This window comes from Ambystoma mexicanum, chromosome 1q (assembly GCF_040938575.1).
Source record: "Ambystoma mexicanum isolate Mex_15411 chromosome 1q, UKY_AmexF1_1, whole genome shotgun sequence".
Taxonomy (NCBI): Eukaryota; Metazoa; Chordata; class Amphibia; order Caudata; family Ambystomatidae; genus Ambystoma; species Ambystoma mexicanum.
Genome location: NC_090922.1, coordinates 1,154,750,524 through 1,154,778,356, shown reverse-complemented (window position 1 = coordinate 1,154,778,356; position 27,833 = coordinate 1,154,750,524). Strand labels below are relative to the sequence as shown.

The following is a 27,833-nucleotide window of genomic DNA, read 5'->3' as shown; positions in this document are numbered from 1 at the left end:
CCTGAAGACAACTGATTATCCCCAGAAACCTACTCCCAAACCCCATCCTTTCCATTGCAAACTTCAAATACCTCCAACTCACCCTATCAAACACCTCCTCCGCATCCATAAAAAACAATGTTGTATCCAATAATTCCTTCTGCTGCAAACACATTATGTCAACCAAAGTTCTAATGTTATCATACCCAAACCGGTTTTTCATAAACCCCACCTGAGATTCATGAATCAACTTCCCTATACATGATTCCAACCTATTCCCCATAACCTTTGTGAATATCTTCACATCCAAGTTCAGCAATGAAATGGGTCTATAATTACTACAATTCTTACGATCCTTCCCCTCTTTCGGTATCAAGTCATCGCCTCACACATTGATTGACACAAATCACCTTCACGCACAAACATATTAAACAACCTACATAAAATAGGAGCTAAATAAGTTTTATATTTCCTGTAAAACTCCACAGGAACACCATCCATTCCTGGAGACTTATCTACTCCAAGCTGTTCAATAGCCAGCAAAACCTCATCTACCTCAATTTCCATTTCTAATTCCCCGCTTTCTTCCAATGTCAATTTAGGAATATCTAAATTCACAAAGAAATCCTCCAATTCCACCCGAGAAGGAAACACATCCTCCGAATACAATTTCTCATAAAATCTCTTAAAACATTCACAAATATCAATATTTTTCACCACCACATCCCCATGTTCATTCCCAATACTGTGAACAAACGGTTTCTCTGTCATTCCACTCAATCTACTAGCAGGTAGTTTCCCACTCCTATCCCCATACTCCCAAAAATGTAGTAATGTAGATGGTTTTTTTGACTAACCACATTGCATCTTTTCATTTGTTTAGGACTTTTTCTGTATCAGTACAGTTTATTCATTAGTTGTTACTGCAGTGTCATCGATTGGGTGTAACCACTGTCATAGAAGAGGCCCCCATGTCCCCCATGGTGTGGGGGTTCCCAAGGCAGGGAAGGGGGGCCTTGCTTGCCTTGCCTGTCTTATCAAGTTGGTCTCTGTGCTCATAATACACCTTTAGCCACACAATTCATCCAGACCCTTACACTGCTCTTGATGATTTGCCCGTGCAGCTTCATGAAATTATTTACAATGGCAATGCTGACATATATTGTGGGTGCAGCTACATGAAAGTGACTTACAATGGTAATGCTGGCATATGCTGTGGGCACAGGCATCATGTAAAATGCTCCTGTGTACTGTTGGTGACATATTTACATGATATTTTCATGCGCTATCCTAGAGAGAAAATTGGGAATTGTGTAGATGTGTGCCTATTTTTCCTGAAGATTTGTCCATAAAATTTACCATTTGAACAGCAGTTTGTGCTCCTCCACTAAAACTATTCATCTGTCACCATTGGACTTCAATCATTTACAATGCTTGTGCTCCTTCAGGAGCTTCCCATGCTGTGGCACCAAAAGCTGTCTCTGACACTAGCATGCACATAATGTTACTGATCATGCACAGTAGTGGCTGATACATTGGGGTGCCATGTTCCACCCCTTTGATTCAACACTAAGTGAAAGATGTGAGGTTTGATTAAAAAATGTAATTACATCTTTCACGAACTGCAGACTGCCCCTGCAGCAGTATGATTATTAGGTGCTGTGCACGTGGCCTGGAAGTCTAGCTCGACCCAGGCAGTGTCTCTCCCAGCCATGCTGTATGTCAATTTTAAATGTCCCAGCACCTATCAGTTATCATAAAAACGAGGCTGCGTCTTGTGCTTTTCACATTCATGGATCTTCATTGCACTTTCCCCAGCTTTCTTGTTGCAGTACTTTCACATGCATGCAAATGGTAGTCAGACAGAACTTTGGAAGGTATTCTCAGCAGCTTCCATGGGTGGATGAATGGAGTCATGACAATGTATCCTATTAAGGTATGGGAAATGCAAGGGGTATCCCTGAAAGGGAAATCCATGAAAGGGAAAGGGGAATACCATGTCTCATCTGAGGATGTATCACACCTCGGATGGCCACCCCCTCATGAGATCCTCCCTCGTTTAGCCACCTCCAGGCTCAGGATCAGGTAGCGGCTGCCATTCCCTGGCCGCTGGGAAAGGAGTGATGGCATTATCAAATTCATCACACAACCTTAACCTCATACTCCAACCCCACCCCACTTTACCCCACCAACCCTGCCACAGGCAACTTTACTCCCACCTAATCTACCACATCCCATTCTACACCCACATGCCTTACCCCACCCTACGCCTACTCTCACTTCACTCTACAAATACCCCACTCTACCCCCAACTACTCTACCACAGATCTCTAAGCTACCCCACCAGCTATACTTCACTAACCCCCACTTCCCGCACTCTATCCCCACCATCTCTAACCCTTCTCACTCTATCCATACCCCCGCCCAAGTCTTACCTACCCAGCTCTACTCTACGTCTGCCAACCTATTTAATTCCCCTCTACCCCTACTGACCAAGCTAACTCAACCCACTCAATACAGAAACCACACTTTCCACCCTTCCCCACCCCCACCCACAACCCTCTCTACACTCACCCCTGTCTAACTCACCAGCCCAACCTCATCATTCTCTCCACTCTACCTAGCACTCTACCTCACCCCTCTCTAACAAACCAACCCACCCTTGTTCACTCTTCTCTACCTCCCACCACACCCCTGATTCATTACCCCACTGTAACCTCAATCACTTTTCCTCACCCCTATCTACTCCCACACACTCTGCGCTCACTGGATTATAAACCACCCACAATACCTCAACACACTATACCCACCCAACCTATTTTCAGACCACCATACCCATCCAGCCACTCAACTTGACGCTCTAAACCTTCCTCCACGTTACATCTCACGCACCACTATCATTACCCATCCTCCATGTTGTCCAATTCTACTGCACAACCCACCTACCTTAGCACATTCTACCTCACCCGCACTACTCCCACCACACATTACCACCACATTCCCTAAATAAATTATCATCCTACAATATCCACCCTACCACCACCCACCCTATCTCAACCCCTCCCTACTCACAACCACCCACCCTGGCTCGCCTATATGGCCAAGGGTCACCCCAATTCACCCTTGTCCAGATATGCCTACCATGATCACCCCTGCCCATTACCTTCTACCTTAGCTCACCACTGCTGTTGCCCACTTCACTCAACCCTAACCCACCACGCTTGCTCAATCTAAAAAGCACAATGCTTACTTTAAAAGATCCAAACATCTCTACGAGTTAGTGAGGGCTGACAAGTGACACAAGTAATGCTCATAAGGACTGCCATACACTGCAATGAAGCAAAGTCTTTTGACTATGTCTATCACTAGTGTTACCTATCTGCAAACACTATTTTTCAGAAATGTTTGGAAGTACTGGGTAAGTAGAGCCCAGGTTTCTACTGCATAAATTACCTATAAATGTAAAATGCAATAAATAACTGCAAACGCCAAAACTGTCGGCTTTGCCAATGCTGCTTTTAATTTTGCTAAAAATGTTATTTCAGGCAGCACCTTAATCAGGCAGTCATTGGCCACTTTTTGACTTTGATTGGGCCATACATTTAGAGCCTTAAGTGTTAAAGCATAGAAATGACCCAGTGTATCAGGCCTGGACAGAAGGGTGTTTAAGTGCTCAGTGAACCAACATTAAATAGAGGTGTCTGCTACAAGGTGTAAAGCCATTACAATATTCAAAGCGTTAGTATCAAACTATGAAACATCAGAAATAGTCCTACAGCTTCTTCTTTTACCCAAGTTCTGTTATGAAATGCCTTGAAAAGTTCACGTCACACTGTCTCCCTCCGTTTAACACCATTCACCATTAATGAGCATCGTACTTATTGAGCAGGAAGCTATGTATTTTAGACTGATCAGATTACACTGATAGGTTTGCAGACTACTTCCCATTTATAGTTATCCACTCATCTATCCACCCATACAGCTATATATGCATCCACTCATCCACACAAACATACCCATCCCTTCCTCTTTCAACCTGGATGGGCACTAAGTGAAAACATGATCGAAAACTAAAAAGATCGATTTAGAATGGCCGCTCTGTGACCGCACAAAACGGTCATTCTAAATCAAACGAATGTGCACAGAGGCTGACTGGAGAGTGTCTGTGTGTGTGTGTGTTTGTCTGCGTGAATGTGTGTATGGATGTGTGTGTGTGTGTGGACTTGGTGTGTGTTGTGCTGGGAAGGGGGTGGTAGGTGGGGAAAGGGAGAGTTGGGGGATGAACCCCCCCTTTGTTACATAACGCCCGACAGGCGAAGGTGGGGGTGTGCAAAGGATCACCTTGGGAGTTGGGGGGTGGGGGAGCGGGGCCACATTTTAAAGCAGACACAAAAAAGGCCAAAAATATAGTTTTTTTTTGTGTTGGTCTTTAAAATGCGGTAATATAACATGTCTGTCTGAAATTATGTTATTGCTTTGCTTTGCTTGCAGCTTTGTATAGTTCCCCACAGCCCTTTGAGATTCAGGTGCTCTTTAAATAGCAATGTACTTCCATAAATGAAGACTAGCGGTTTTCATTACTTCTGATATACAACCACTCCAGAAAGCTATTATTAAAAGGTTAGCCAGGTATAGAGCTTCCCAAATCGCCATGTTTCGTAGCTATGAATCGATTTTGAAGCACATTCGCTTCTGTTGCAAGCCCATTTTCTCTACTTTGGCTGGCTGGCTTACTGAGGGGAACTTCAGTGCTAACTTTTCACTTGTGTTTATGTTGTTGGCTTGCGGCCTGATAATGTCCCTCTTTGCGCTTTAGTCCTATGAGGTGGTTTTAAGCAATAAGCCCAGAGCTGGGGGAGGGGGGGGCATTACTGCTTCCGTTAATGCCCCGGAGCCCACAGGCCCGAGTGAAGTGAGGGCCATAACGCAACCCTGAGGCATTACACAAAGCAGCAGTAATGCCCGCCAGCAAAGGGCGTATTGCTATTAGTAATCAGGCCCGTAAAACCAGGGTACTAACAGAGTCTTTTTTTAAGTTGTGAGATGCTGTCAACATTTTGCAACTGAAAAACAAAGAAAATATAGATGGCCGGCATGGAACATGGAGAAGGGACTATACGTAGTCGCTTCTCCCTTTGCATGGCAGCGATTCAAACACAAAGAAAAAAGTAAATACAGAAGATGGCCGCAATGGAACGAGGTTAAGGGTCTACACAGAGTCTTCTCCCTTTCCATAGCTAGAAGACCCAGAAATGGAAGGAACATCGAGGAACAACTGAAGGTAAGGCTTTGTCGGGCTGGTAACGACCCGGCGAGGTCCTATGAGATTCCCCTTTCAAACAGTCTATCTTAGACCGGGACACATCTGGCCTCCTGATATAGCAGTCCCGAATAATTATTAGGGAGTTTCCCTGTGGAATAATTTTAAAAGTAATCCTGAATCAAAAACCCATCCCAATGTAACTTGGCAGCTGGAGCACATTTCAAGCCTGTCTCGTAGTCAAACACTAAATGTTAGTAACTACCTATTATCCCTCTAAACCGCTTCTAGTCGACAATCACCTCATTGCAGGTCTAGCCACTCCAGGAGAATGGTATATTTCCAAGGCTATGGTCTACAAAACTGCCTTAATTCACATTTCCTGAATTCAGACCTTCCTTCCCTGCTGTCTGATTTTCACATCTACCAACACACCAGTTAGCAAATCAGGATGGTACTGTGGGGCATTGTCTACCGGTTTTATGAAACTGGAGCTACAAAATAGATTGTTCTGGTCACTTTGTAAAGAAACATGCCTTTTGCCATTTAGCTTTAGCACCCTCTGCTTGTAGCTAGTGAAAAAACAGATGAGAATGGAAATAAGGGCCATGGATGTCATTAGAAACCATCAGAGTCAGTTTCCTTTTCACTAATGTATATTTATATCAATGGATCATAAGGAGTATGCAAGCCAGAGCCCACAAACCCCTTTCCAAATCCTACCAACCTTTGGGCCTCTGCATTTAGGCAGTCAACCGAGAAGAACCAGAAACACACACACAGTGCTTACCTCTGCATATAGAGGCCAGGGATAATCACATTTTCCTTTATTAACTCTGTATATCCCACTTACCTGCCTTTTGTTACTATTCAACTTAATCTCCGCACACATTCCTAATCTTGAACTAGGCCACCTTCTGGAGTCCCAGAATTACTATTCAGGAACGTACCCGCTGTACCATAAAAAGACACTGTAGGTATTTTAAGCCTATCTATCTGCCAGGTTTGCCCAAATATACTCTCAAGACCCTCTCACACCCAACACGACTACATTTCCAAGCTACAATTCTTCTAAAATTAACTTCGAATCCCAATGCATACATTAACTAAAAACGCACCAATTTCTGTGTTGCATCTCTCTAGAACATAGTCTATATAGAGTGACTAAAATACATCCAAATTAATACAAAGCATATCCACACTGCTGACTCCCTTCCTGTAAGTGCAACCTTCTTCCTGCTTCTCCTTCTTCTTGCTTCACTCTTGCGCTCCTTCCCAGGAGACTAAGGTCTGGTTTCTCCAGGCAGGAGCATAATACGCCAAAGACAAGATTCTGGTACTTTAAAACTACTATGGTGTTGTTTCTGTGCAGTACAAAAACATGGTAACATATCATAACATAACATTATGTCTCTCCACTAGCTGCTCTTGAATTCAGGAATTAAAAAATGCCTTGCCATAGTAATGCAGACATGAACACATTAACACCAGAGTGTCTCTACAAGCCTGTCCATCTCTGGAAGCCAGCAGGAGACAATGGGGCACATTTTCAAATACTCTGGAACAAAAAAGACGGTTATGCCAAGTTGGAATGTTTTTTTTAATGCTCCACAATATTTTCTATATTTTTGCAGGCAGAGCGGGGGCAGAACACAGGTTGACAATTAATTTTATTTGTTGTATATTCATAATGCGCCTATACACAATGGGCCTGATTCATGGAAAAGTGTGCATTATTCCTGCAAAGGCCGCGTGCTGAGAATGACAATGAGCGAGCCTGCGCGCAGAACAAAAAATGCGTGCCCCACATATTCATGAAATTTACTGTGCAAAGTAACTGTATACACAGTTTGTGTCCCGAACGCCCCCAACAAGCCCACACACAAAGGAAAAACAGCCAGAGCAGCTACCTTTGTGGGCTCCCCTGGGCATGAATACACAGACCTTTCAAACAGTGCATGGGATCCTCGGCAAGCGGGCCTGCATCTCGTGGACCCTGTGCGTGGGTCCCCTGTAACTGTTCCTGGCACCCCGACAGCATGCGTACAATGTATCATAACTCGGGTAAAACTCAGAAAATCTGTGTGCGAACCTCGGCAAAGCATTTCTGCACCACACTACACTGTGTACGTGCGCCGTTAAGTCCAATCAGATCCCTAGCTGCATACATGCATCCCTAAATCCAACATGCAAACCCACCTCTGTGCTGCAGTTCCTATGCGCAACTGTTCTTATGCCTGCCTTTGGCTGGCGGAGAGATGGAGGGGTTTGTGTGGGCATTTGGCAGGTGAGAGGTTGCCCAATCACATCCATGAATATGCTCTGTCAAGCGCATTTGTGGGTATACGATGGACTGCCTGCGGCCCATCCCTTATAACACCCACTTTTTCCCTTGTTCGTCCTCATTTTCCCAGTTCTGCCCCCTACTCCGCCCTCTGCACAGGTCTCACCCACACTCTACATGGTGTCTCGCACAAGGCACTTCACTGCTCGCAGAGATATGTCAAGCCTGTTGAAAGTCCCCGAAAGTTACGAAAAAATGCTGCACTGTCGATTCCAAGAACCATCGAATATGGTTTTGCATGCAGAATGGCACACAAATCCCTGATTTTCCATGCAAATAATTCCATGAATCGGGCCCAATGTGTTTCAAGGCACAACAAGACAAGAAGGGGGACAGGGATGACAAAAACAAACAGTCCTACTAGGCCTTGTGATATTCAGATCGTGCATGTGCAGTAACAAGATGCGCGGGGGAGATGCAAGGGGGGAAGTGCCGGTCAGGGTGGAAGGGCGGGCACATGGGTTAAGCGAGTGCCAATGGAGGCCAGTGCCAGGGGATGCAGAGAGTGCAGGGGAAAGAAGGCCTATGTGCTAAGTGTGAGGAACGGGGCTGGAGGGGCCCAGGGGTGCAGGCCCAGCCACTCAGCCAGGCTAGTGAAGGGGGTGGGAGCCCAGGAGCACAGGTGGGGGGGATTGATGCAGACCAAGTGCAGGTGGAGAGTGGTCGAGAAAGGCCTGGTACTTTGTGAGTATCTGTAGGAATCAGGCAGCCAGTCAAGAGGCAGAGGGGAGCATTAGTGGGGGAGAGGGAAGGAGGAAGAGAAAAGGAGGCTCTTGAGAAGCTTCTAGAACTTAATGAGATCCGGCTCAAGTCTGAGAGGGGCAAGGAGGCCATTCCAGAGGGAGGCACCTGTGGAGGAGAGAGATCTAACCCCTACTCTCTGCTTGGAAAAGCATCTGATCTGCAGAGAGTTGGAGCTAGAAGACCAAAGGGCTCTAGCAAGGAGGAATTCAGGGAGAGAGATTTTGGTTGTATTGGGGTCCAAAGCCCCAGAAAGTCTTGTGTATGATGCAGATGGTCTTGAACCTGATCCTTGCAGCAATTCGAGAGCCAGTGGAGAGATTTTAGGGCTAAAGAGATGTAGTCCGTGAGCCTGAGGGGTATCAGGTAATAAAATTGCGGCAAAAATGTTGCTGGTAAAAATACATTGCAGCAAAAATGCCATGGTTTAACCTGGTAAAGGTGTGCCCCATTATACCATTTAAGGGGAGCGGGGGCTGTGGGGGTGTCCCCCGCTCCCCTTAAATGGTATAATGGGTCCAAGGGTTGCAGGGGTGTCCCCCACATCCTTTACATGATTGTGGCAGCAAAACTACAGCATTTTTGCTGCGATATTTTGTATTAACAGCCATTTTTGCAGCGATTTTAAGACATGGAACCGCCTGAGGCCAAGGATTAGTCTTGCAGTCCTATTGTAGATTAGTTGAAGGTGGCGAAGTGAGGAGTTAGGTAGATTGAGGAAGAAGCAGTTGCAGTAGTTCAGCCTGGAGAGGACCAGAACTATGGAGACATTGGGCCTCATTACAGGTCGGGCGGTCCGGAAATAACAGTGGCGGTAAACCCGCCGCCACTGTTAATTCCGGACTGCCCAATCCCGAGTCCTGCAGGTGGGAGGTGGCGTTCCCGCCAGGTCTGACCTGGCGGGTTTACCACCGCCCGCCTGCAGGTGGACGAGGAAACACCGGCACCATCACGAGATGGTGCCGGTGTTTCCATGATCCCCATTCCCATTGAGTCCTGTAGGACTCAATGGGAATGGGGATTTACAACATTCCGCCTCCGGAATTCCCGGGACACCGGGGTTGTAATGCCCTGGTAATTCCGGGAATCACGGAGGCGGAATGGTAATACGAGTTCGTCGGTAACCAGGCAGTTTTACCGCCTCGATTACCGCCAGACTCGTAATGAGGCCCATTGTGTTTCTGGGGGAAGGAGAGGAAAGGGAAAATGCCTCACAGCCATGTTCCCTGTGAGGTCTTGCTCCCCTTGTAACAATCACATGGCTTTATGATGCCATGGCCCTGATTTACAAAAATGTTTTAAAACGACTCAATTCCATTAGAAAACGTTTGTAAATCAGACACGTGTCATTTTCATGCTGTCATAAAAACTATGGGTTATTATGGATGCTGGTGGATTCCATAGGAATTTCATGAAAAATCTGTCTGTCATGCGTAAATGTCAGCCAGCATTTGCACTTCATGCTAACAGAGTTGTGACGCCATTTCATCAGTTTTAACAATATTTTTGCACTTCATCTTGCACATATTGAGAACTGCACTGTGGGGACCAAGTTCATGGTACTTGCGAACATTGGCAATCTACTTTGTGCAATTAGCACTTTTGAGGAAAGGAGTCAGCTGTGTTCCCAAACTCCACATGCCACAAAACAATATTGCCTCCCCCACAGCACCTCAAACTACCACCCTAAACTATAACATTTTCTCTCAGTAGTGTTTAAGCAAGACAATACATTGGGCCTCATTACGACGAGCACCATGGTCCATGCCGGTAACTTACCGACTCCGCCATGGAGAAAGGGGGAATTACCACCCCATTCCAAGGTTGGCGGGGCGGTAATTCCCCCTTCCTCCATGGCCCTTCCCCATTCCCATTTCTGCCCCATAGGGCTCAATGGGAATGGGTAAGGCGCTAAGTACTGAAAATTGCGGTACCGTACTTTGCACCAAGGTCCCTTTGCGGGTCCCTACTTTTACGGCTGGTGTAGACCAGCCGTTAAGGTTGGATCCCGCAAAGGGACCTCGTAATCAGGCACTAATGGGTTAACGGCGCCGCAGCCTTTTATGGCGCTGTTAACCCATTAGCGCAAGGGTCGTAATGAGGCCCATTGTTAGCTTTCGAATTCTGGGCTTTTTCCAAAGAATTGAAAATGTGATAATGGTCTTGAATTGCACTACAAGAAGATCGAAAACTCAGAGTGGATGTTTTCTCTAAATATGACTACTAATATATGTCATGCAGCGCATGTGCTCTCAGCCCGTTCTGTGAATAACTCTCCCTCCATCTGGACCCAAACAACTTTGTAAACAAATGTATAACGCCAAACTGCGTCACAACTTACATTAATATCCAGTACCACGAAAGGGCATAGTCTTCGAACACTTTCATTCCAATCGATCTGGCATCTAGAACATTGTTGATACCACTTTAAGAAAAAATAGGGAGAGATTAGGACCAACGTCCTGAAATGTGCATTGCAACACAGGCATTTTATGGGCATGCGCAGAACAGTTTTAGTGAAGCTTTTCTTGAAATAGTCTCAGGGTTACTTTCGTTTTCACTCATTGCACGGAAAAGTCAAACTGCAGGAGCTCTAGTTGTACACAGAAAATGCATCCATTAAAGTTATGTCAAGCAAAGACAACTATGAGGGGTGTGACGAAAAATGCTCCTTAATTAGACATGCAGATACATCGTGTGTATCTTGCAACAAAGCAAAATGAAGCATCACTGTTCATTTTGTTTTTGAGCACAAACCAATGCTCTCGTCACATCTGGGAACATTTTGAAGCAGAGAAACACATCTTCTTATAGTGATTAGTAGATGCCAAAAGCAAAGGTAAAAAACTTTTTTTGTCAAAATAGTCTTACCAACTATTTCATCAAATTCACTGAATTTTAGTGTCTAAAGATGCGTGTGACCTAGGATGTACAAAATAACACAGACAAGTTCATCTCCAGAACAGAGCAATAACATTTCTTTTGGAATTGTGTTTACATGATTTAAAATGTGTATTTCTCAATGTGATTTGCTAATGTATATGGCTATATTTAGCGTAAAAAAAGACTGCAACTAACATACAATACGCACCATAGGAAACGAAATATGATAGGCTCTTAAAATTTAGAATTAACTGACAATACAAGAAATGTAATGAAAAATGTTACTCAAGAATGTTTTTTAACTTTGAATTGAAGTGGGCTCGAAAAAGAAAAACTTTACTGTTTTCCAAATTCATGGTCTACTAGAGAGGGAGAGAGCACGTTGCAACTGTGCCACTGGGCAGATATTGCTCTGTTCTAGCAGAACTTTGCCAAGCAGTTCCAGAAAACGGCCATTCATGTATACAAATGAACTTGAAACCTTTCCGTTGAATGTTGCATTGAAGTAAGATGTCTAGAAAATAAAATATGTGTTGGTGAGACACCAGTTACAATATCCCACAAGCATTTGGAACACGGTGCTCAGAGTGCAGAAAACAGAACATTTTGAATACAGGACCAACAATGGACACGGGCTGCTTTTTTCATGTTATTCTACTTTGGTTGTAAACATTTCGAGGGTGATTTTCTTTAAGTGCAAATTGCATGCAGGGGACCACCAATGTTTGCAATTACATGCTGTTGGGCTCCCTGCATGTCATTTTAAATATTTGCAAATCAGGATATAAAAGGAAAGAGTAAAAACAGGTGGCATTGCCTTTATTTTTATTTATTTTTATTTTTTACATTTATAAAGCACACAAACAGCCCTCTGGCATCGTGGCGCTTGTTACAAGAACACTTTCTTAGTTACATTGGATACAGTGATAAGAGCTTAGTAGTTCAGGACATGTAAGGGGAAAGCTTGCCCGCATGTTGCAAGGGCGGCTACATCATCACATGTGGTTACAATTGGGCGACCAGGGGGGGACACAGACATCCTCACGGGCAACCAGAGGGGGGGGGCTGGGGGCACAGACATCCTCACGGGCAACCTTCACGGGGGTTGGGAGCACAGACATCATCACTGCAGACCAGGGGGGGGGGGCGGGCTGGCAGCACAGGCACTTAACTTTACTCTTAACTTTTTTAGCCGCCTTGTACATAAATAAATACCACCTGCAAAAATTGCGCATTGCAGGCAGCATTTAATAATGAGTTCCTTAGGAACCTGGCAGCCCTGTAGCACGGCTAAATGCAGGCAGATTCCCTAGGCATTGGTGTAAAAAAGTGCACTTACAAGATGGAGCAGGTCAGCACGTTGGGGTTCTTAACTCCGCTCTGTGCCCTTCTCCGCATTGCCAGCTCTTGGAAATAGGCAGAGCGGGGAGAGGCGGCATACAAGCATTACGCCTTGCTTTTACTCATCCATTTCCCAGCACTGCCCATTGTAAAATGACCCCCTTTCCTATCCCCATTTTAGGGGTATTTTTGATATGTTTTTAGACCTCGTTAAGGAAAAGTCAGTACAGTTCTGCCCATTCAGCAAGTCCAGAGGGAGCAGAAGGTGGGCCACCCCTCTCTGCGTGTGGAGGGCTGCATGCAAAGGCCCGTGTCACAGCTGTAAAAACAAAATTCTACTGCAGGATCGCAAAATAAATGTTTAACAACAACCAACGGATATACAAGTGGATGGGAAGGTGCACTGGCAGTACCGGGATATGAGGGGGTGAGGGGTGCGAAGGACTAAAGGACTATGACCTTCCAGGACAGAGGCATTGACTCATTGACTGGAGAGACGGCCCAGGACACCCGTTTCACTCCTGCAGACATTGAGTCATTTGTTGCCTGATTTTTAGCAGAAATGATCGTTCACCCACTTGAGGGTTACTTCATTTGTCTCTAATAAAGTAAATATTTTGTGCACAATATATTTTCTACAACCCTTAATTACTTTTCTTATAGTAACTGGAAAATCATTTGTCAATGTTGTATACATTTCTCTGTCCCAATAATGTCTTCAAATACAAGTAAAATATTGAGTGGCATAATATAGAATAACATTGGACAAAATTCTTTATATAATCAGAAAGAATTTTACACGTATCTTGTGAAAAAATGGCTTCTGCTGCACAGGAGTACATGGACGAGTAAAGAAAAAATGCCTACTCAGCCCTCACACTTCTACAAAAAAAGAGTGAACGTAATCATAAAGCTAAAACAGGCACAGTTAAGAGATTTATCTCCTAGGACTTTTATGGTAATGCGGGCCGAGGAAAAGGTTGTACTCTCAAGAGGGGTGTGAATGTGAAGCAGCAGCAACCCAAACAGCAAAGTACAAGAGTCCAAAATAAAGGCATGTCAAATCAAGGTTCTATAAAAATATAGATATATACTTTAGTTAAACATAACATATGCAAAAACAACTGAATAGAAAATGCTGCAACACTCATCCCCTTCTGTAGATAGAACTCAGAATATGCAAAGATAGCCAAACACAACACTGGTTGATGAGATGGGTTGAAAGGCAATAAATACCACAATGTTTTTTAAAAAAAACATGTGTTCCGTGTAGAAAATGGATTAAAGTGACATAGCCAGCCTCTGAGGCTCAATGAATAGAGCCAGGGGCAGTTATTAGGGAACAATGCCTTTGCTTGGCGGTTCGACTATAGCCAACACAGCTTCGTAGTGCTGTGCTGGTGGTTCACTTCAGTCTTGAATGCAGCAGTTGTGGTAGGCCAGATGGGAGGCAGGTGGTCAAACTGAAGGATGCTGCAGTTCAAAGCATTACTAGAGTGATCTGCTTCGTGGAGATCACCAGGTTCAGTTTGATGGTTGAGGTTCAACAGCAGATGGGCAGATGCCAGGATGCGCAATAGGAGTTGGTTCGAAGCTGTGCTTGAAGGTCGCAGTTTGGGACGAACACCAGAGCCAATTCGAACATCGACTCGATCAGTGATGTAGGTGCAGCGATGCTTCTTTGTTCAAGATAAGAACACGACACACTTACACTTAAGCTGGCACGGTAAGGGTGCAAACCTGTTAGAAAATGTTGTTGGATAGTTAGAGGGTCCTGTTGGTTTGAACTGTGTTGAATGCACTAAAATCACAGCTTGCTGCGGTTTAATGGTGACAGTGCAGGAATCCCGGCTGTCTTGGCTTGCAGGAGCTGCGAGTCTCACTCCAGGTTCTCAGGGGCAAGAGTAGTTCTTTCCTTGTGCTCCCAAACATGGGGGAAGTTGGCACAAACCAGAGGGTGTTCTTCAGCACGGTGAGGCCCTGAGTACCAGTGTTGCTATCAAAGAGATAGGGCTTGCTCACTTCCAATGTGCCCTAGTGAAGGTATGCAGCATGGCATGAGGCTAGTCCTTGTGGGATGGGGATGCCCTTTGATTCCTACTTCCCATGCCAGCTCCTGCTGGGAGACTGGCTCACTGGAGAGGGGTGTTACCCAACCCCACAAAGGATCAAAAGGAGAGGCATAGACATCCAGTCTCCTGCCTTGTCACTTGGCAGGGCCAGGCTGTCTGACCAGAATACACATAAACCTTACACAGAGGAGCTGGCCCCACAGTGCTGACAGATGCTTGATATCAAATTGATGTGGCTGTAATAGCTATGAGAGATCCTAGCCACCATACCATAACTCAGCTGTGGCTTATATTTGTTTAACATGCTTTTAATTGCCACCAGGATAGTAACTCAAATAGTTATGTGGGTTTTGGAACAGTCTAAAATGCAGCCCGTGAGCTTCAGAGAGTTGGCTGTCACTGCAACTGCCAGAGGGAACCTGTGACCCCTGAGCCTGCTCTGCGCCATAGGAGAGCAGGTGCTGCAGATCAGGATACTGATCCGGCAGGCCACGGGAGTACACTATGGCAAGCAGCTTCTGAAAGGGGCACCCGCTTGGCAGGTCTCTCTTTCTGTGACTATTTACCAGCATTACTGTATAAGTTAATACAAATCCAAAAAGCTGGGGCTTCCACACCCTTGCCAGGCAGCAATTCTTTACATATCTCGAAGCATGAGGTGCTCAGAAGGCAACTGTTGTCTCCCCTTAATGAGTTGTCATAGACATCTAAGTTACTTGAGCAATGGTTGAAGAGGCATGAGAGCACTGAAGCCCATGCATATCAACCCACTGTGGACAAAATACCATGACAAGCCTTTTCTTCTAGGGGTATTTCATTGTTATATACAGTACAATGGGTGGCTACATATAGTCCTTTTTGTTTGTCAATTACTGCCACATCCACCTGACACCGCTACACCCACTGCTGCTGGGTACATCACTTCACACATGCTTTTACAAAAATGAAAAAAGCTTGCTAGAATTCCATCTGTCAGCATCTACTACTGTGAGAACTCTAATTGTTTCTGCAAGTGTGTGTTCCTGCTGTCACTTTATGGGGTTGTGAGGTTGTGAGGTTTCCAGAACTTTTTTTTTACTTATCTGCTTTTATTGAAAATGTTAACAATACAACAGCAAGTATAAGTGAAATATATTGGATGAGTAAAAACAACAAGAATTAAAATCAATGCAATTCTAATAAAGGTTATAGTTCAAACTGTTAACTATATGATGTGACATGCAATAAAAAGATATAGGGCCTCATTACAAGTGTGCCGGTCTGGAAACAACGGTGCCGGTAAGCCTACCGGCACTGTTGTGTCCGGACCGGCACACTATGCGTTTGCCTGCCAGAGCTGCTGTGCCCGAAATGGCAGACCCTGCCGGACACAGCGGCCATAGTAAGCAAGCCGTCACGGAAGCACTGGCACCATTATTAACAGTGCTGGTGCTTCCGTGGTCCCCACTCCCATGGAGTCCTATGTGACTCCATGGGAATGGGGATTAACAGAATTACTGGCACCTGAATTTGCAGCTGCCGGGGTTGTAATACCCCTGGTTTTACCGGGGAGACAGTGTCGTTAACTCTTTACGGGTCTGGCAGCAACCTGCCAGTATCACCGACAGGGTTACTGCCGAACCCGTAATGAGGCCCATAGTCATAATGTCCCTAATGAAAATCAATGCAGGAATTAGGACAGACAATGGGGGAGAAAGACGAGACAAACTAAGAAACAAACAGGGAAAGGCAGCAATAAATAAAGCAAGGGCAAATTACGTTAAGTAAATATTGAAGACATTACATTTGTTATAGCATTCAGGTAAACTCTTAGATGATAAAGCAAACATTGGCCCTCACTAGAACTCTGGCGGTAGCCGTGCCCTTATTAAGGGCACGGCTGCCACCAGAGTTGTTTTTTTTCTGGCACCCGCGAATGAGCAATAACCGGGTCATGCCGAGTTTGGCGGACCCGGTAATTGGCCATTCGCGGGTGCCGTTATGGCCGGCCTCCCGATCCCCATTCTGCCCATTAGGGCAATAGGAAGCATGGTTGCACCACCACCATTTATAACGGTGCTGGTGCAATCATGAGATCTGCTCGCGGGTGCCGGTATGCACGCCTGGTCAGACCATGAGTGCAGACCGGCACCGGCGAGCAGAACTCATAGTGCGGTGGAGAGGTAACAATGGCGCCGGTAGCACTACCGGCGCCGTTGTTGCCTTTCCGCCACACTCATAAAGAGGCCCATTGTTTCAATTCTGTGAAAGAAGCAAACAGAATTCAACCATAAATTGTAAGTTAATTTCTGTGCATTATTCCAGTTGGATACAATGAGGTGAAAAGCAACAGACACCAGAAAATTAAATATTTCAGGTGAGGAAATAGACGACATGTAAGGATTCATTAATACACCAATCATAACGTTACATAATGTGAGTGGTTCATGAAAAGAAAAAATGTTTTGTAAGCATTTCCATATTTGAGACCAAAAGGAAAACACAAATTTAGATTAAGTGAATAAAATAAGCGGGAGAGGATTTACAAGACCAACATACACTGAGGCATTTTAGCTAACCTGTGCAGTGTTAAGTATGCTCTAGGTAATATAAAATGGTGTGATTGTGTAATGCTTGCGGCGACAGAAGAGGTAAAGCATTGTTTCCAAATCGTAATACAAATTTCTTGAGATTTGGGAATTCCAATCAGATTCCCAAAGAGCATAGGGTTTAGAAAAGGTATCATTGGATTGATTCAGAATGGAATGATATGATATGATCAATGATAAGTCATTTATAACGCGCCTGTACACAAGTGTTTCTAGGTGCGACAAGACAAGGGAGGGAAGACAAACGATCTTACTAGGCCATGTGTCATTCAGATCATGCAAGTGTGAGAACGAGAAGTGCAAGGTGAAAGGGGAGAAGTGGCAGGGAGAGGGAGGGCGACAGCAGGGCAGCAATGCTCTGAGTAAGTGCAGCACTGGGCACTGCAGCTCTGGGTAAGTGCAAAGGAGGCAAGGGACTGTAGAGGTTACAGTCACAGCCCTTAAGTGCTTGGAAAGCCCAGAGGCAGTGCAGTGGTGACAGATCAAGGGAGAGCCTGGTACCCAATGAGACTCTGAGGGTAGTCAAGCAACCAGTCGGTGTGGCAGAAGGTAGATCAGGTAGGTCAGCAGTGGAGAGAGAGAAAGCAGAAGAGAAGGGGAAAGTTTTGAGCTGCTTCCGGAACTTCCAGTTGGTCTGGCTCAAGTTTGAGAGGGACAGGGAGGCCATTCCAGAAGGAGATCCCTCCAGAGCAGAGATCTACCCCCCACTCTCTGCCTGGAGAAGCGTCTGTCCCTTAGAGAGTTAGAGGTAGTTGAGTGAAGGGCTCGAGAAGGCAGGTATTTAGGAAGAGAGCATTGGATGTAGTGTGGGCCTGACTCTAGAAAGCCTTGTGGACAATTCAAAGGGTCATGAACTTGATCCTTCCAGCCACCGGGAGCCAGTGGAGAGATTTCAGGACTGGAGATATACGGTCCCTGGGTTTGAGTCTAAGGATAAGTATTGCAGTCCTGTTCTGGATTAGTTGCAGTGGGCAGAGAGTAGTGGAAGGCAGATTGAGAATGAGGCTGTTGCAGTAGTCCAGCCTAGAGAGAACCAGGGATCTGGAGACAGTGAGCTTCTGGGGCAAGGTGAGAAAGGGAAGAGTACCTTTGAGTAGATGCAGCTTGTAGTGTGACATCTTGGCGATGTGTGCGATGTGAGGAAAGAAAGATAGAGTGGAGTCTAAGATGACCCCAAGGTTTTTTGCCTCACAGGACGGCGAAGGAAGAGGGCCCATGGAGGGTGGCCAGAGTGAGAGAGGGAAAGCGGGAGCAGGAGTCTCAATGAGAAGGTTCTCCATTTTACTGACAAATAGAATCTGGATGCTTTTATAGAGTGAAAATCTGATATAAATTCAATACATTTTGAAGGAGCTTTTTGGGTGTAATGAGGGATAGATTTGTAAGAGTAGTATAACATTTGAAGTCTGATTCATCTAAATTAAAAAAAGTGCACATTTCAGGAAAAGGTATGGGTATGTTATTATTGAATATATGTGTGACTAGAAAGATTCCTGCAGAATGCAATTTTTGTAAGATGTCAGTCTTGGGTTTAAATGGGAAAGCTTTATTAAACCACAAAAAGGTGTCTTGGGTAATGGAAGAGGATTGAATTAAGCATTTCCATGACTGTTCGAAGGAATAAAGGAGTGGTTGCTTTTTAATACCAGGCCAAGAAGAGGTTTTAAGAAAGTGAGAAAGGGATAAATGAGCAATATATTTAGATTCGAAAATAATCCAAGAGTGGTGAATTGAGGTTCACAAGTTGAGAATAGAACAATTCGTTGCAAAAAAAAAGGATTAATGATATTTAAGAAAGTCTGGGAAATTCACTCCGCCAGAAGATTTAAAAGATTTGTGTTTGTTGATAGCTAGTTTAGAAGTTTTATTATTCCAAAGGAAATGTTGTCCCTTTTTTAAAAGAAATATATAGGGAGTAATAGCGGTATCATGGACAGAAAATAAAGACAAATAGGTCAGAGAGTCATCTTGATAGAGTCTAGTCTTCCACACAAAGAGAGAAACAGGGGAACCATTGATTGATGGAAGATTCAGTAATTGCATTCTGAATTAAATTCAAGGTAGATGTGATGTCTTTAGCAATAGGGATTCCTAAGTATTTAATAGAATCAGTGCACGATTTCATACCAAAAAGAGGAATGTCAGACCTAACACAAGAATTAGTAAGGGGTAGAATTTCTGATTTGTCATAATTTCATTTGTATCCTGAAACGCTGAGGAATCGTTCAAAGGTAGACATGAGTGCCAGAAGAGAAGAGCTTGAATCTGAAATATAAAGTAAGATATCATCAGCATAAGCACAACATGTAATAGAGAAATCTTTCATAACAATTCCTTTAATGATATTATTGACAGTTATGTTTTGAAGAACCGGTTCTTAAGCTAACACAAAAATAAGTGGAGACAAAGGGAGATGAGTTTGATAAAGGTGGGGCTAAATCCATGCCACAAAAGGGATTGAAAAAGGAAGGGCCATGAAACTCTGTAAAAAGCTTTCTCAGCATCTAATGCGAGAAGGATGAGTGAATCAGATGAATTTTGAGCATAAAGAGGGTGATAAAAAAAGAATTCTAGTATTGGAAGAAGCATATCTTCCTTTAATGAAGCAAATTTGATTAACATTAATTAAATTATGCATTATACCATCAAGACGACTAGCAATGATGTTTGCAAATATTTTTGCATCAGAATTAATTAATGAGATGGGGTGGTAATTTTTGACTCATTAAGAGTCTTTGGGCCTCATCACGACCCATGCGGTAAGTTACCGCCTGGGCCGTGACTTTACCACCATGGCGTAAACTACGTTTACGCCATGGTGGTTGGCGGACTTACCGCCCCATTCCGACCTTGGCGGGGCGGTAAGTCCCCAATCCCCATTTACCCTTCCCCATTCCCATTTTTGCCCCATAGGGCATAATGGGAGTGGGGAAGGCGTTAATTACGCCACCGTAAATTACGGTGGCGTAATTAACTCCATGGTCCCTTAGCGCCATGGATTTTAACACCTGCTAAAAGCAGGTGTTAAGTCCGCCATGGCGCTAAGGGACCTCGTACTCAGGCGGTAAGGGTCGGCGCTGTTTACGGCGCCGTAAACCCCTTACCGCCTGGGTCGTAATGAGGCCCTTTATCTGGTTTGTGGAATACAATAAGGAGAGCTTCACCAAATGATCCAGTGATGGATCCTAGAGTAAAGAAGTGGTTATAAAGTTCAAGGAGGTTAGGCGAAAGTAGGGTGGAAAATGAACGATACAAAACCATGGAAAAACCATCCGGTTCAGGCTTTGTCAATTTTCAGATCTAAGATGGCTTTATGTACTTCTTGTAATGAGAATATAATTGGGAATACAATTCAAAGAAAGAATCACTAATTTGTTGTGATTTTGAGACTATTACACCTTGTTGATTCATGATAGAGGTTACATTATTTTTTCTTTTCTTCTTTTAAGATAAGCAGTCAACAGTTTACCCTATTTATTGGATCCACCATAGAATGTAGCCATTATTCTCAACAGAGAAGAGCTGGCTTTATTAGTATTATATGTATTAAATGCAATGCAATTTGCAAGAAGGGCTTTGAAGGAGTCTTCAGTAGGATTCTTAAAATAAGCCAATTCTAAAGCTTTTATGGAGCGCAGCAGTCCTTGGGAATATTGTTCTTTTTCTTTTTTTTTACATGTGGTAGAACAAATGACTTAACCATGCAATGTAGCTTTAAAGACGTCCTGATTAGTGGATTCTTAAAGGTGAGGAATTCAGTGAAAAAAGAATTCAGTTGTTGGTTGAAATCGGGATCGTTTAGCGAAAAGGAATTGAATCTCCATCTTGAAGTATGAGTAAGTGGTGAGTGCCATTCTAAGACAGTAAGAACAGGGGCATGATCTGAAATTATAATAGGTCCAATTTTGGAGTGAAGGATACTGGGTGCAAGTGGCGGGTTAATAAATATATGATCAAATCTGGATAATGATTTATGTGGGGGTAGAAAGGGTACATTCCTTAACAAGAGGATGACAGGAACACCATGTCTCAACAAGTGTAAGATCTTCAATCAAATTTTGAAATTGTTTGAGATTTAGAATTTATGAATTTGGTTTTAGATTTGTGATCTAAGGTGAAATCACACATTTGATTACAATCGCCACAAATAATGAGTCGATCATAATTTATGTTAAAATTGGATTATTTTAAATTATTCCAATTTGATGGCTCTGGAGCATTAGGACCGTAGATATTAAGAATAGTGACCATCATCTTGTTGATACTGGCATCAATAATGGACCAACTTCTAGAGGAGTCATGTTGTTCATCAATCAGTTGAACAGAAGTTTTCTTATGTATAAGGATACTAACTCCTCCCTTTTCCCCATCGCTGATGTGAAAAAAGCATGTGTTACGCATCATTTCCTTTATTTGTTATTTCCATCAATGGATTCTAAATGTGTTTCCTGGATGCAGGCAATCTCAGGATTACTTTTCCCTAGATGGCTAAGTATTCTTTGTCTTTTAATAGGGTTATCAAGACATTTAACATTCCATGACATGACTTTAATACTCATTATTTCTAGCATATAAACAATGATAATGAAAGAGACATGAGTAATGTATTAAAATGGCAAAACATTGTACAAATTGATGAACCTTGATAACACCTTTAGAGTGCATACACTTACTCACGTAGTATGATAATAGTCTTAACGTAAAGTAAAAAAGGGGAGGATAAGGAAAACACAAAAGCAGAGGTAACATAGAGAAAGGTCAAAAATTTGATTCTTACAGTGATAGAGCATAAAGAATCTTCAATATGTAAGTGAAAAACAATATGCAAAAGTAATATCTGAAAACATTATTTGGAGCTGCCATAAGAAGCAACAAGATAGAACGCAATGAATCAATGAGATATACTGTGCTGACTATATATGGGATGTAAAGTTGGCCAGTTTATAGAAGAATATAAGGAACATATAGCATGGGGGAGCATGTAATATAAGTTATGAAAGAAACCATGACGTTATTTGGTTAAAGATTTATCTTTAGGGTCCATGTGCTTTGATCGTGGACATGGATTTGCCTCTTTGTTTTTCCGAATTGTCGAATACATTAGCAGTAGGATTGAGATCCGATCTGGTTCTGGAGTGGTGAGGTTTACCAGGTTTGTACTTGTATCGGCTCATTAAATTATGGGCATGAAGAGGAAGTTGAATGGAGGAGTTAGATTCCCTTAAGGTTGATTCATCAGGCATAGTGTCCATCTTGGTAGACTGAAGAGATTCTGGCTTCAAGTATTCTTGAGAGATGCCACCAGGTGGGGTACTAAGCATTCTCGCTGGTTCTAGCAAACCATACTTAATATCCAATTTCTTTAGTGCCGGCCTTACCTCTAAAAATCTTTTTCTTTTATCCTGAGTAGCTTTTGAAAAATCTGGTGAGATAAATATTTTGTTGCCCTGAAAATTTAGAATAGAGGTTTTCGTTGCAGTGAGCAAGTCCTGATGTTCTTGTTGGTGTCATAATAAGCAAGCAATGAGGGGTCTAGGTGAATTACTACTGGAGACAAAACGAGGTCAGATTCTATGCGCAGGTTGAATTTCTAAATGTAGAATTTCATTATGCATATGTTGTGGAGTATAGTTACCAGCCCCAAAAGAAATACCCTGCATCACAAAACTGTATTTTAGCAGTTACAAAATAAATAAATGGCTGCGCTGTGTCTGCTGAGCACATATAGGGTGAGATTGAACATAGCCACCCCAAGAATGGCTGCATTTTGTTTTCTTCATGCAAACCCAAGGAAATTATCTCAAAGGCAAGATGTCTCAGCGCTGCTGTTCTGTCAGTTCAAAAATCTCAAAGCTGAACAAGAAAATTTCCTGGATTTAAAACGACCTTGCACAGGTTCTACTTTCATTTTTTTACATCACACAGTTTTGTTCTAATAAAACACAGCCATGTCCATCTATTTCTTGTTGAACATCATCAAATAAGGCCATCCATCCCAGAACTGCATTGTTTTATTAAATAAAGTCTGTGAAGAGCAGGGAATTTCAATTCAGTCCGTACGGCTAGGATTCACTTTGGAAACAAATTAACACACGCAAAGTACTTCAAAAGAAAGCTCTCTTTCTCTTGCTATATGTCAATTACCAAGAAACCATTTCTAAACCATATCCCTGAGTACAGAAACTGACCAGAGCTATAAAAAGCCATCAGAAAGCAAATGCGAAGAAAACCGCATCTTGGGAAATTAACATGTGGAAAATGAACCCGTGTAAATCCGTTTTTTGAAAAAGGAGGAAAACTGCTCTTTTGAAAGCTAAATGTGAAATCATACCAATACTCGCACATAAACAGTATTATATGTGTGGGGCTTGGATGGTTTAAATGTATATTATGTTTATTTACAAAAAGACTTGGGTTCTGGGGAAGAAAGAGAGAAAAAGAAAAAAAAAGTTTGAAAACAGCAGAACCAGTTTGGCAAGGCAGGCACTTCAAAGCTACCAGCCCCCATGGGAAAGGAAGCCCCTTTATAAATATGAAAGGGCTAAGGTGTGGAAATTCGCGACCTTGTCAGACTGGCCGGCATTTCTACAGCAAGGGGCAATGAACCAAGGGAAACTACAACTGTCACAAAGAAGTGTGAACTCATTTGACACCCCTCCTCAGCTTCAACTGCCTAGGATCAAAGGGCACCATGGTAACCCTGTTGGTCAGACTTACACAGAGGCGGCGGGTTGGCTGTGCAGATTTGAAGGACCGCCCACATAGTGACAAGTGACAAATACCATCCATAGACTTGAAAGAACTTTTTACATTAAGACATTTATTTCAATAATCTGAATAAGCAGTAATGTGAGATTCTGACAGTTTTAATGTAAACTTTGGACAAGCAAAATAAGACTATGTGTGTCTTCCTGGCATGTGATGGATGTGAATGGCAGTAAAAAGCATTTCTGGGGAAAGCATAAAGTGCACAGATATTAAATTTGGTGAAAATATGGCAGACACTATTATGCTTATGTGCAGCCATTTGTAGAATTTTAGATAAAATGTTTCTCCTGAAAACCGTGAAACGGTGCCCAAAGGGCAAAGCAGCATTGGCGTTTGAACCAGCATATTCCTTGTGAAATATGGGATCTGCCTATCTGATTTGTATGATGGTGACAATTGTAAATATAAAGTTGTATTCTATAACTCCTTTTTGTGAACAATTAGGCTTGTGGGACAAAGGAGAGCATACACCTAAGGGGAGGTCACTCCCTTCAGTCCAATCAGCTCGGAGGGGTGTGGCTACAGGAATAGCCTGACCTATCCTAAGTCAAGAGGTATGTCCAGATTATTTCCACCCACATTCTAAATTCTCTGATGTCCTTCTGCCTATATAAGAGCTAAGCAGGGAGGCATAGGGAGATTCAACATTCAAAATTCACCCTGCGAGACTCCAAGACTGCAGAACCAGGTCCAGAGGTAGCTGATCCAGATCCAGGCAGAACCACCTATCCAGTACCTCCTGTCCAGTACCTCCTATCCAGAACCGCCTATCCAGAACCAATAATTCAGGGCTGATGGATCCCGCTGTCCAAAGTGACCAGACCACTGTTGCCCGGCTATTCCCATAAGGGAGAGTGCAGCTGCTGTCCAGAGACCCGGTTAGCTGTCCAAACTACACAACTCAAGTGCATTTTGTAAGTATTAGCCTCCCCAGCACCAAAAAGCTGCATACACCGCTCTGTTACCTTGCATTCTGTCCAAATCCGATAAAAATCCCATAAGAACCCTAGTGATCTCCCAAATTGTCAGCATCCTCTGTTTATCCGGTCCTTAGAAGAATCTGTGTAGTATACATCTGTTAGTGTAATTCTTTTCATATAGTTTCAGTCCTTTGTGCAAGTCCTTAGTACCATTTTTGAAATACATTAATTAATTCCCCTATAAGGAGGTGCGCATTGTGAATTGGTTAAAATTGCAAATTTACCTCCTTGTGTGCATACAGTCTCAGTAGAACGAATCATCTTGTTAACAAAACCGATTTTTGCCCGTGTGATTGTTTTCATTATAAAATCTGATTTTCATTCCCATAAAGAAATCCATACTGTTAACCCATAAGAGTCCTCCCTTCACTTCAGTATCCTATCAGTTATGTGCCTTTGTATCTCATCCCAAAAACAGATTTGCGCTTTTGATTGCTAAGCTCATTTCCTTAGCTGTTTGCTTGTTTAAAATCCATGAAAAATAAGAAATTGCAATTCTGCCACGTGTGATTTTGATGCATTGTTTTCCTTCCCAAAGTCGATTTTCTCACCTGTGTACGTGTTGCTTTGGTACCTTGCCCTGTAGATTGTAAGCTTTCTTACCCCTTTAGTACAGCCACACAAATTCCTGTCTTATCCATTCTACCGCACATGAAAACTGACCTCTAATTATCCAGTGAGCTGTGAGTGCCATTTTGATCCTTTTTCAAGGTTTTCATTTCGTTTTGGCCTCCCATTCTGGGTGGTAGGTTGAATTTGCAATCCAATTTTTCCCTCTTATTTGTGACTCTTTGCCACTCTTTTCCACGCACACAGAATTTAGTCAGCAAGAGTGTGGGGGAGTGTTGCAGGGGGAGTACCTAACACAAATGTTATCTATGAGTGTGACAAAAAGTGATCTTGCTTCCATTCATATTTACATTGATGTATCTGATGTCAGAAAGATTAAATTAAGTGTATTGTAACATTTTGCTGTATATTATCACCACACTGGTGTTTGCTGCCCTACATTTGATTTGTTTGATTTGCATTTGAATTAAAAAATAAATAAATATTTCATTATTACACACTGGCCTGGTTGATGGTCCATTGCGACACGGGGTGTTTGTCAAGGTGGGGTGTGAGCCGGGTTGGGTGCCTTCTTAAAGCAGAATCCGAAATAAAGTGAAAAGTGTTTTTATTGTGCGCCACATCCCTTGCCAGTGGAAAGAGTCCTGGTCTGGAGTGTGCCGTGTAGTAAATTCTGCTACAATGTTCCAAACCTTCCAATCTATCCTCTGAAAATGATACACGTTCCACTACCTCTGTTAATCTAGAGTTTATAGGTTTCATGTCATTTTTAAATGAGTTAACATCCTCCTGGATCAGCAGGAACCTGGCGTCTAGAACAGAAATAGAAGATTGAATGGAAGTGAGCTCTTTTAGAATTGTTACTATTCCCTTGTTAATGGAAAGTAAGTCTCCAGGAGAACTGTCAGGGTTTACAGCAGCCATTATCAATGCACAAACTCAAAAGTTATAATTAATTGTGCAAGCTGCAAATTATCCTTTTTTATTTGAAACAGGTTTTAAATTATGCTCACTGACATTTAAAGCAGTGAAAGTTAATTTAGAAAACAATATTGGCAGTCACAGTGCCAACAACAAAACACCTGATGTCAGGCAAGAGAGGCCTGAAATTATCCAGGAAGGCCCGACTCTCGCGTAAAGCAGAGCAGCTTAGTTACCTCAGAAGAGGCGGCACGTCCCGTTTATCAGGAGCCAGGGTAAGATAACATAGGTGTGACACAGCAAAGCGGGTCTCCGGAGGGAGCAAACTAAGAGAAACATATCCGTAGTGTCACATGAACTCACTGCTTCCTCAGAGAATGACCTGCCCAAGAACGGAACCTCAACGGTGATGGATTTCAACATAGTTCTGTCAAGCCACCTCACATCGAATGTCGGACTCCAGCAACAAGTGTTTCACCAGTGCGTCGAGCATACTATACAACATGAAATTTCAAAGACACTGGAGCACTCAGCTAAACATCCGCAGCTATTTTAGGATTAGAAGGTAAACGTTTAATTTTACCAAGTTTGTGAAAGGCCGTAAACCTACAGCTCCGTCCGAGAGCGCATCAATTATGCAACCATCTTGTTAGGTCGCCGGCCACACCCCAAGGTTTCCAGATCTTTAACTCAGTTTCTTTTTCTCAACAATAGTTGAGCTAAATGCATACGACATATGTTTGCAAGTTTACATACGTACATACCTAATATATGATGGATTGTGTGGTGCTTTCATGAAATTAGATCAGAAATTCGCAATTTCTACCTTGTCTATCTTCCCTATCAAAAGTCCTTTTCCTTTCAAGAACAGAGAAAAACAAGGAAGGGATCATCATACATTTTCGCTAAATCTCTCTTTTCTTTTCTCTGTAAGTAAAACCCCTCAAAGTCTGTGCATACATTCAGCCCAAGCACAACATACCACCTGTTTGTTTGTCTGCATAGGGTGGATATGTTGCCTCCATTTCTCTAGAAAACAGGGTGTGTGTGTGTTTGTGTATAAATAAATGAGTCACGTGGGACTGCACTAAGGCGGCCCACTTGGTAAAATTAGTTTTTTAGGGAGCTATTAGGAGTCCCCCAGGAGGCTCCTACTTTCTTAACCCACTTAGAGTTGGGAAATATGTATTTTGTGGATTATCTGAGACTAAAACCGCCCTTGTTATGGGACTCCACCTGGACAAACACGCAGGCTCTTTTAACATGTAGCGTGGATGATCTTCAGAAAGGTTGATGTCGCACACATGATACATCGGCCTGTTTAAGTGGAAATACAGCTAGTATGCTTGGGGGTTAGCTGACAGGCATGGAAATCCACATCAAATG

At 43.1% G+C, this 27,833-nt stretch overlaps 1 protein-coding gene across 5 annotated transcripts in view; it reads right to left on the bottom strand.

Annotated features, from left to right (window-relative positions):
- Positions 1–27,833, bottom strand: part of SLC44A5 (solute carrier family 44 member 5) — a 1,500,346-nt gene that overhangs the window by 377,158 nt on the left and 1,095,355 nt on the right. For 3 of the 5 annotated variants that reach the window (XM_069641896.1, XM_069641897.1, XM_069641895.1), the window contains exons 9-10: positions 11,689–11,721; positions 10,666–10,749 (exon numbers count right to left, since the gene is read on the bottom strand). In XM_069641896.1, the coding sequence (XP_069497997.1) occupies positions 10,666–10,749; positions 11,689–11,721 (117 nt within the window). The remainder of the gene's footprint in view (positions 1–10,665; positions 10,750–11,688; positions 11,722–27,833) is intronic. The other 2 variants (XM_069641899.1, XM_069641898.1) reach the window with 1 other exon arrangement.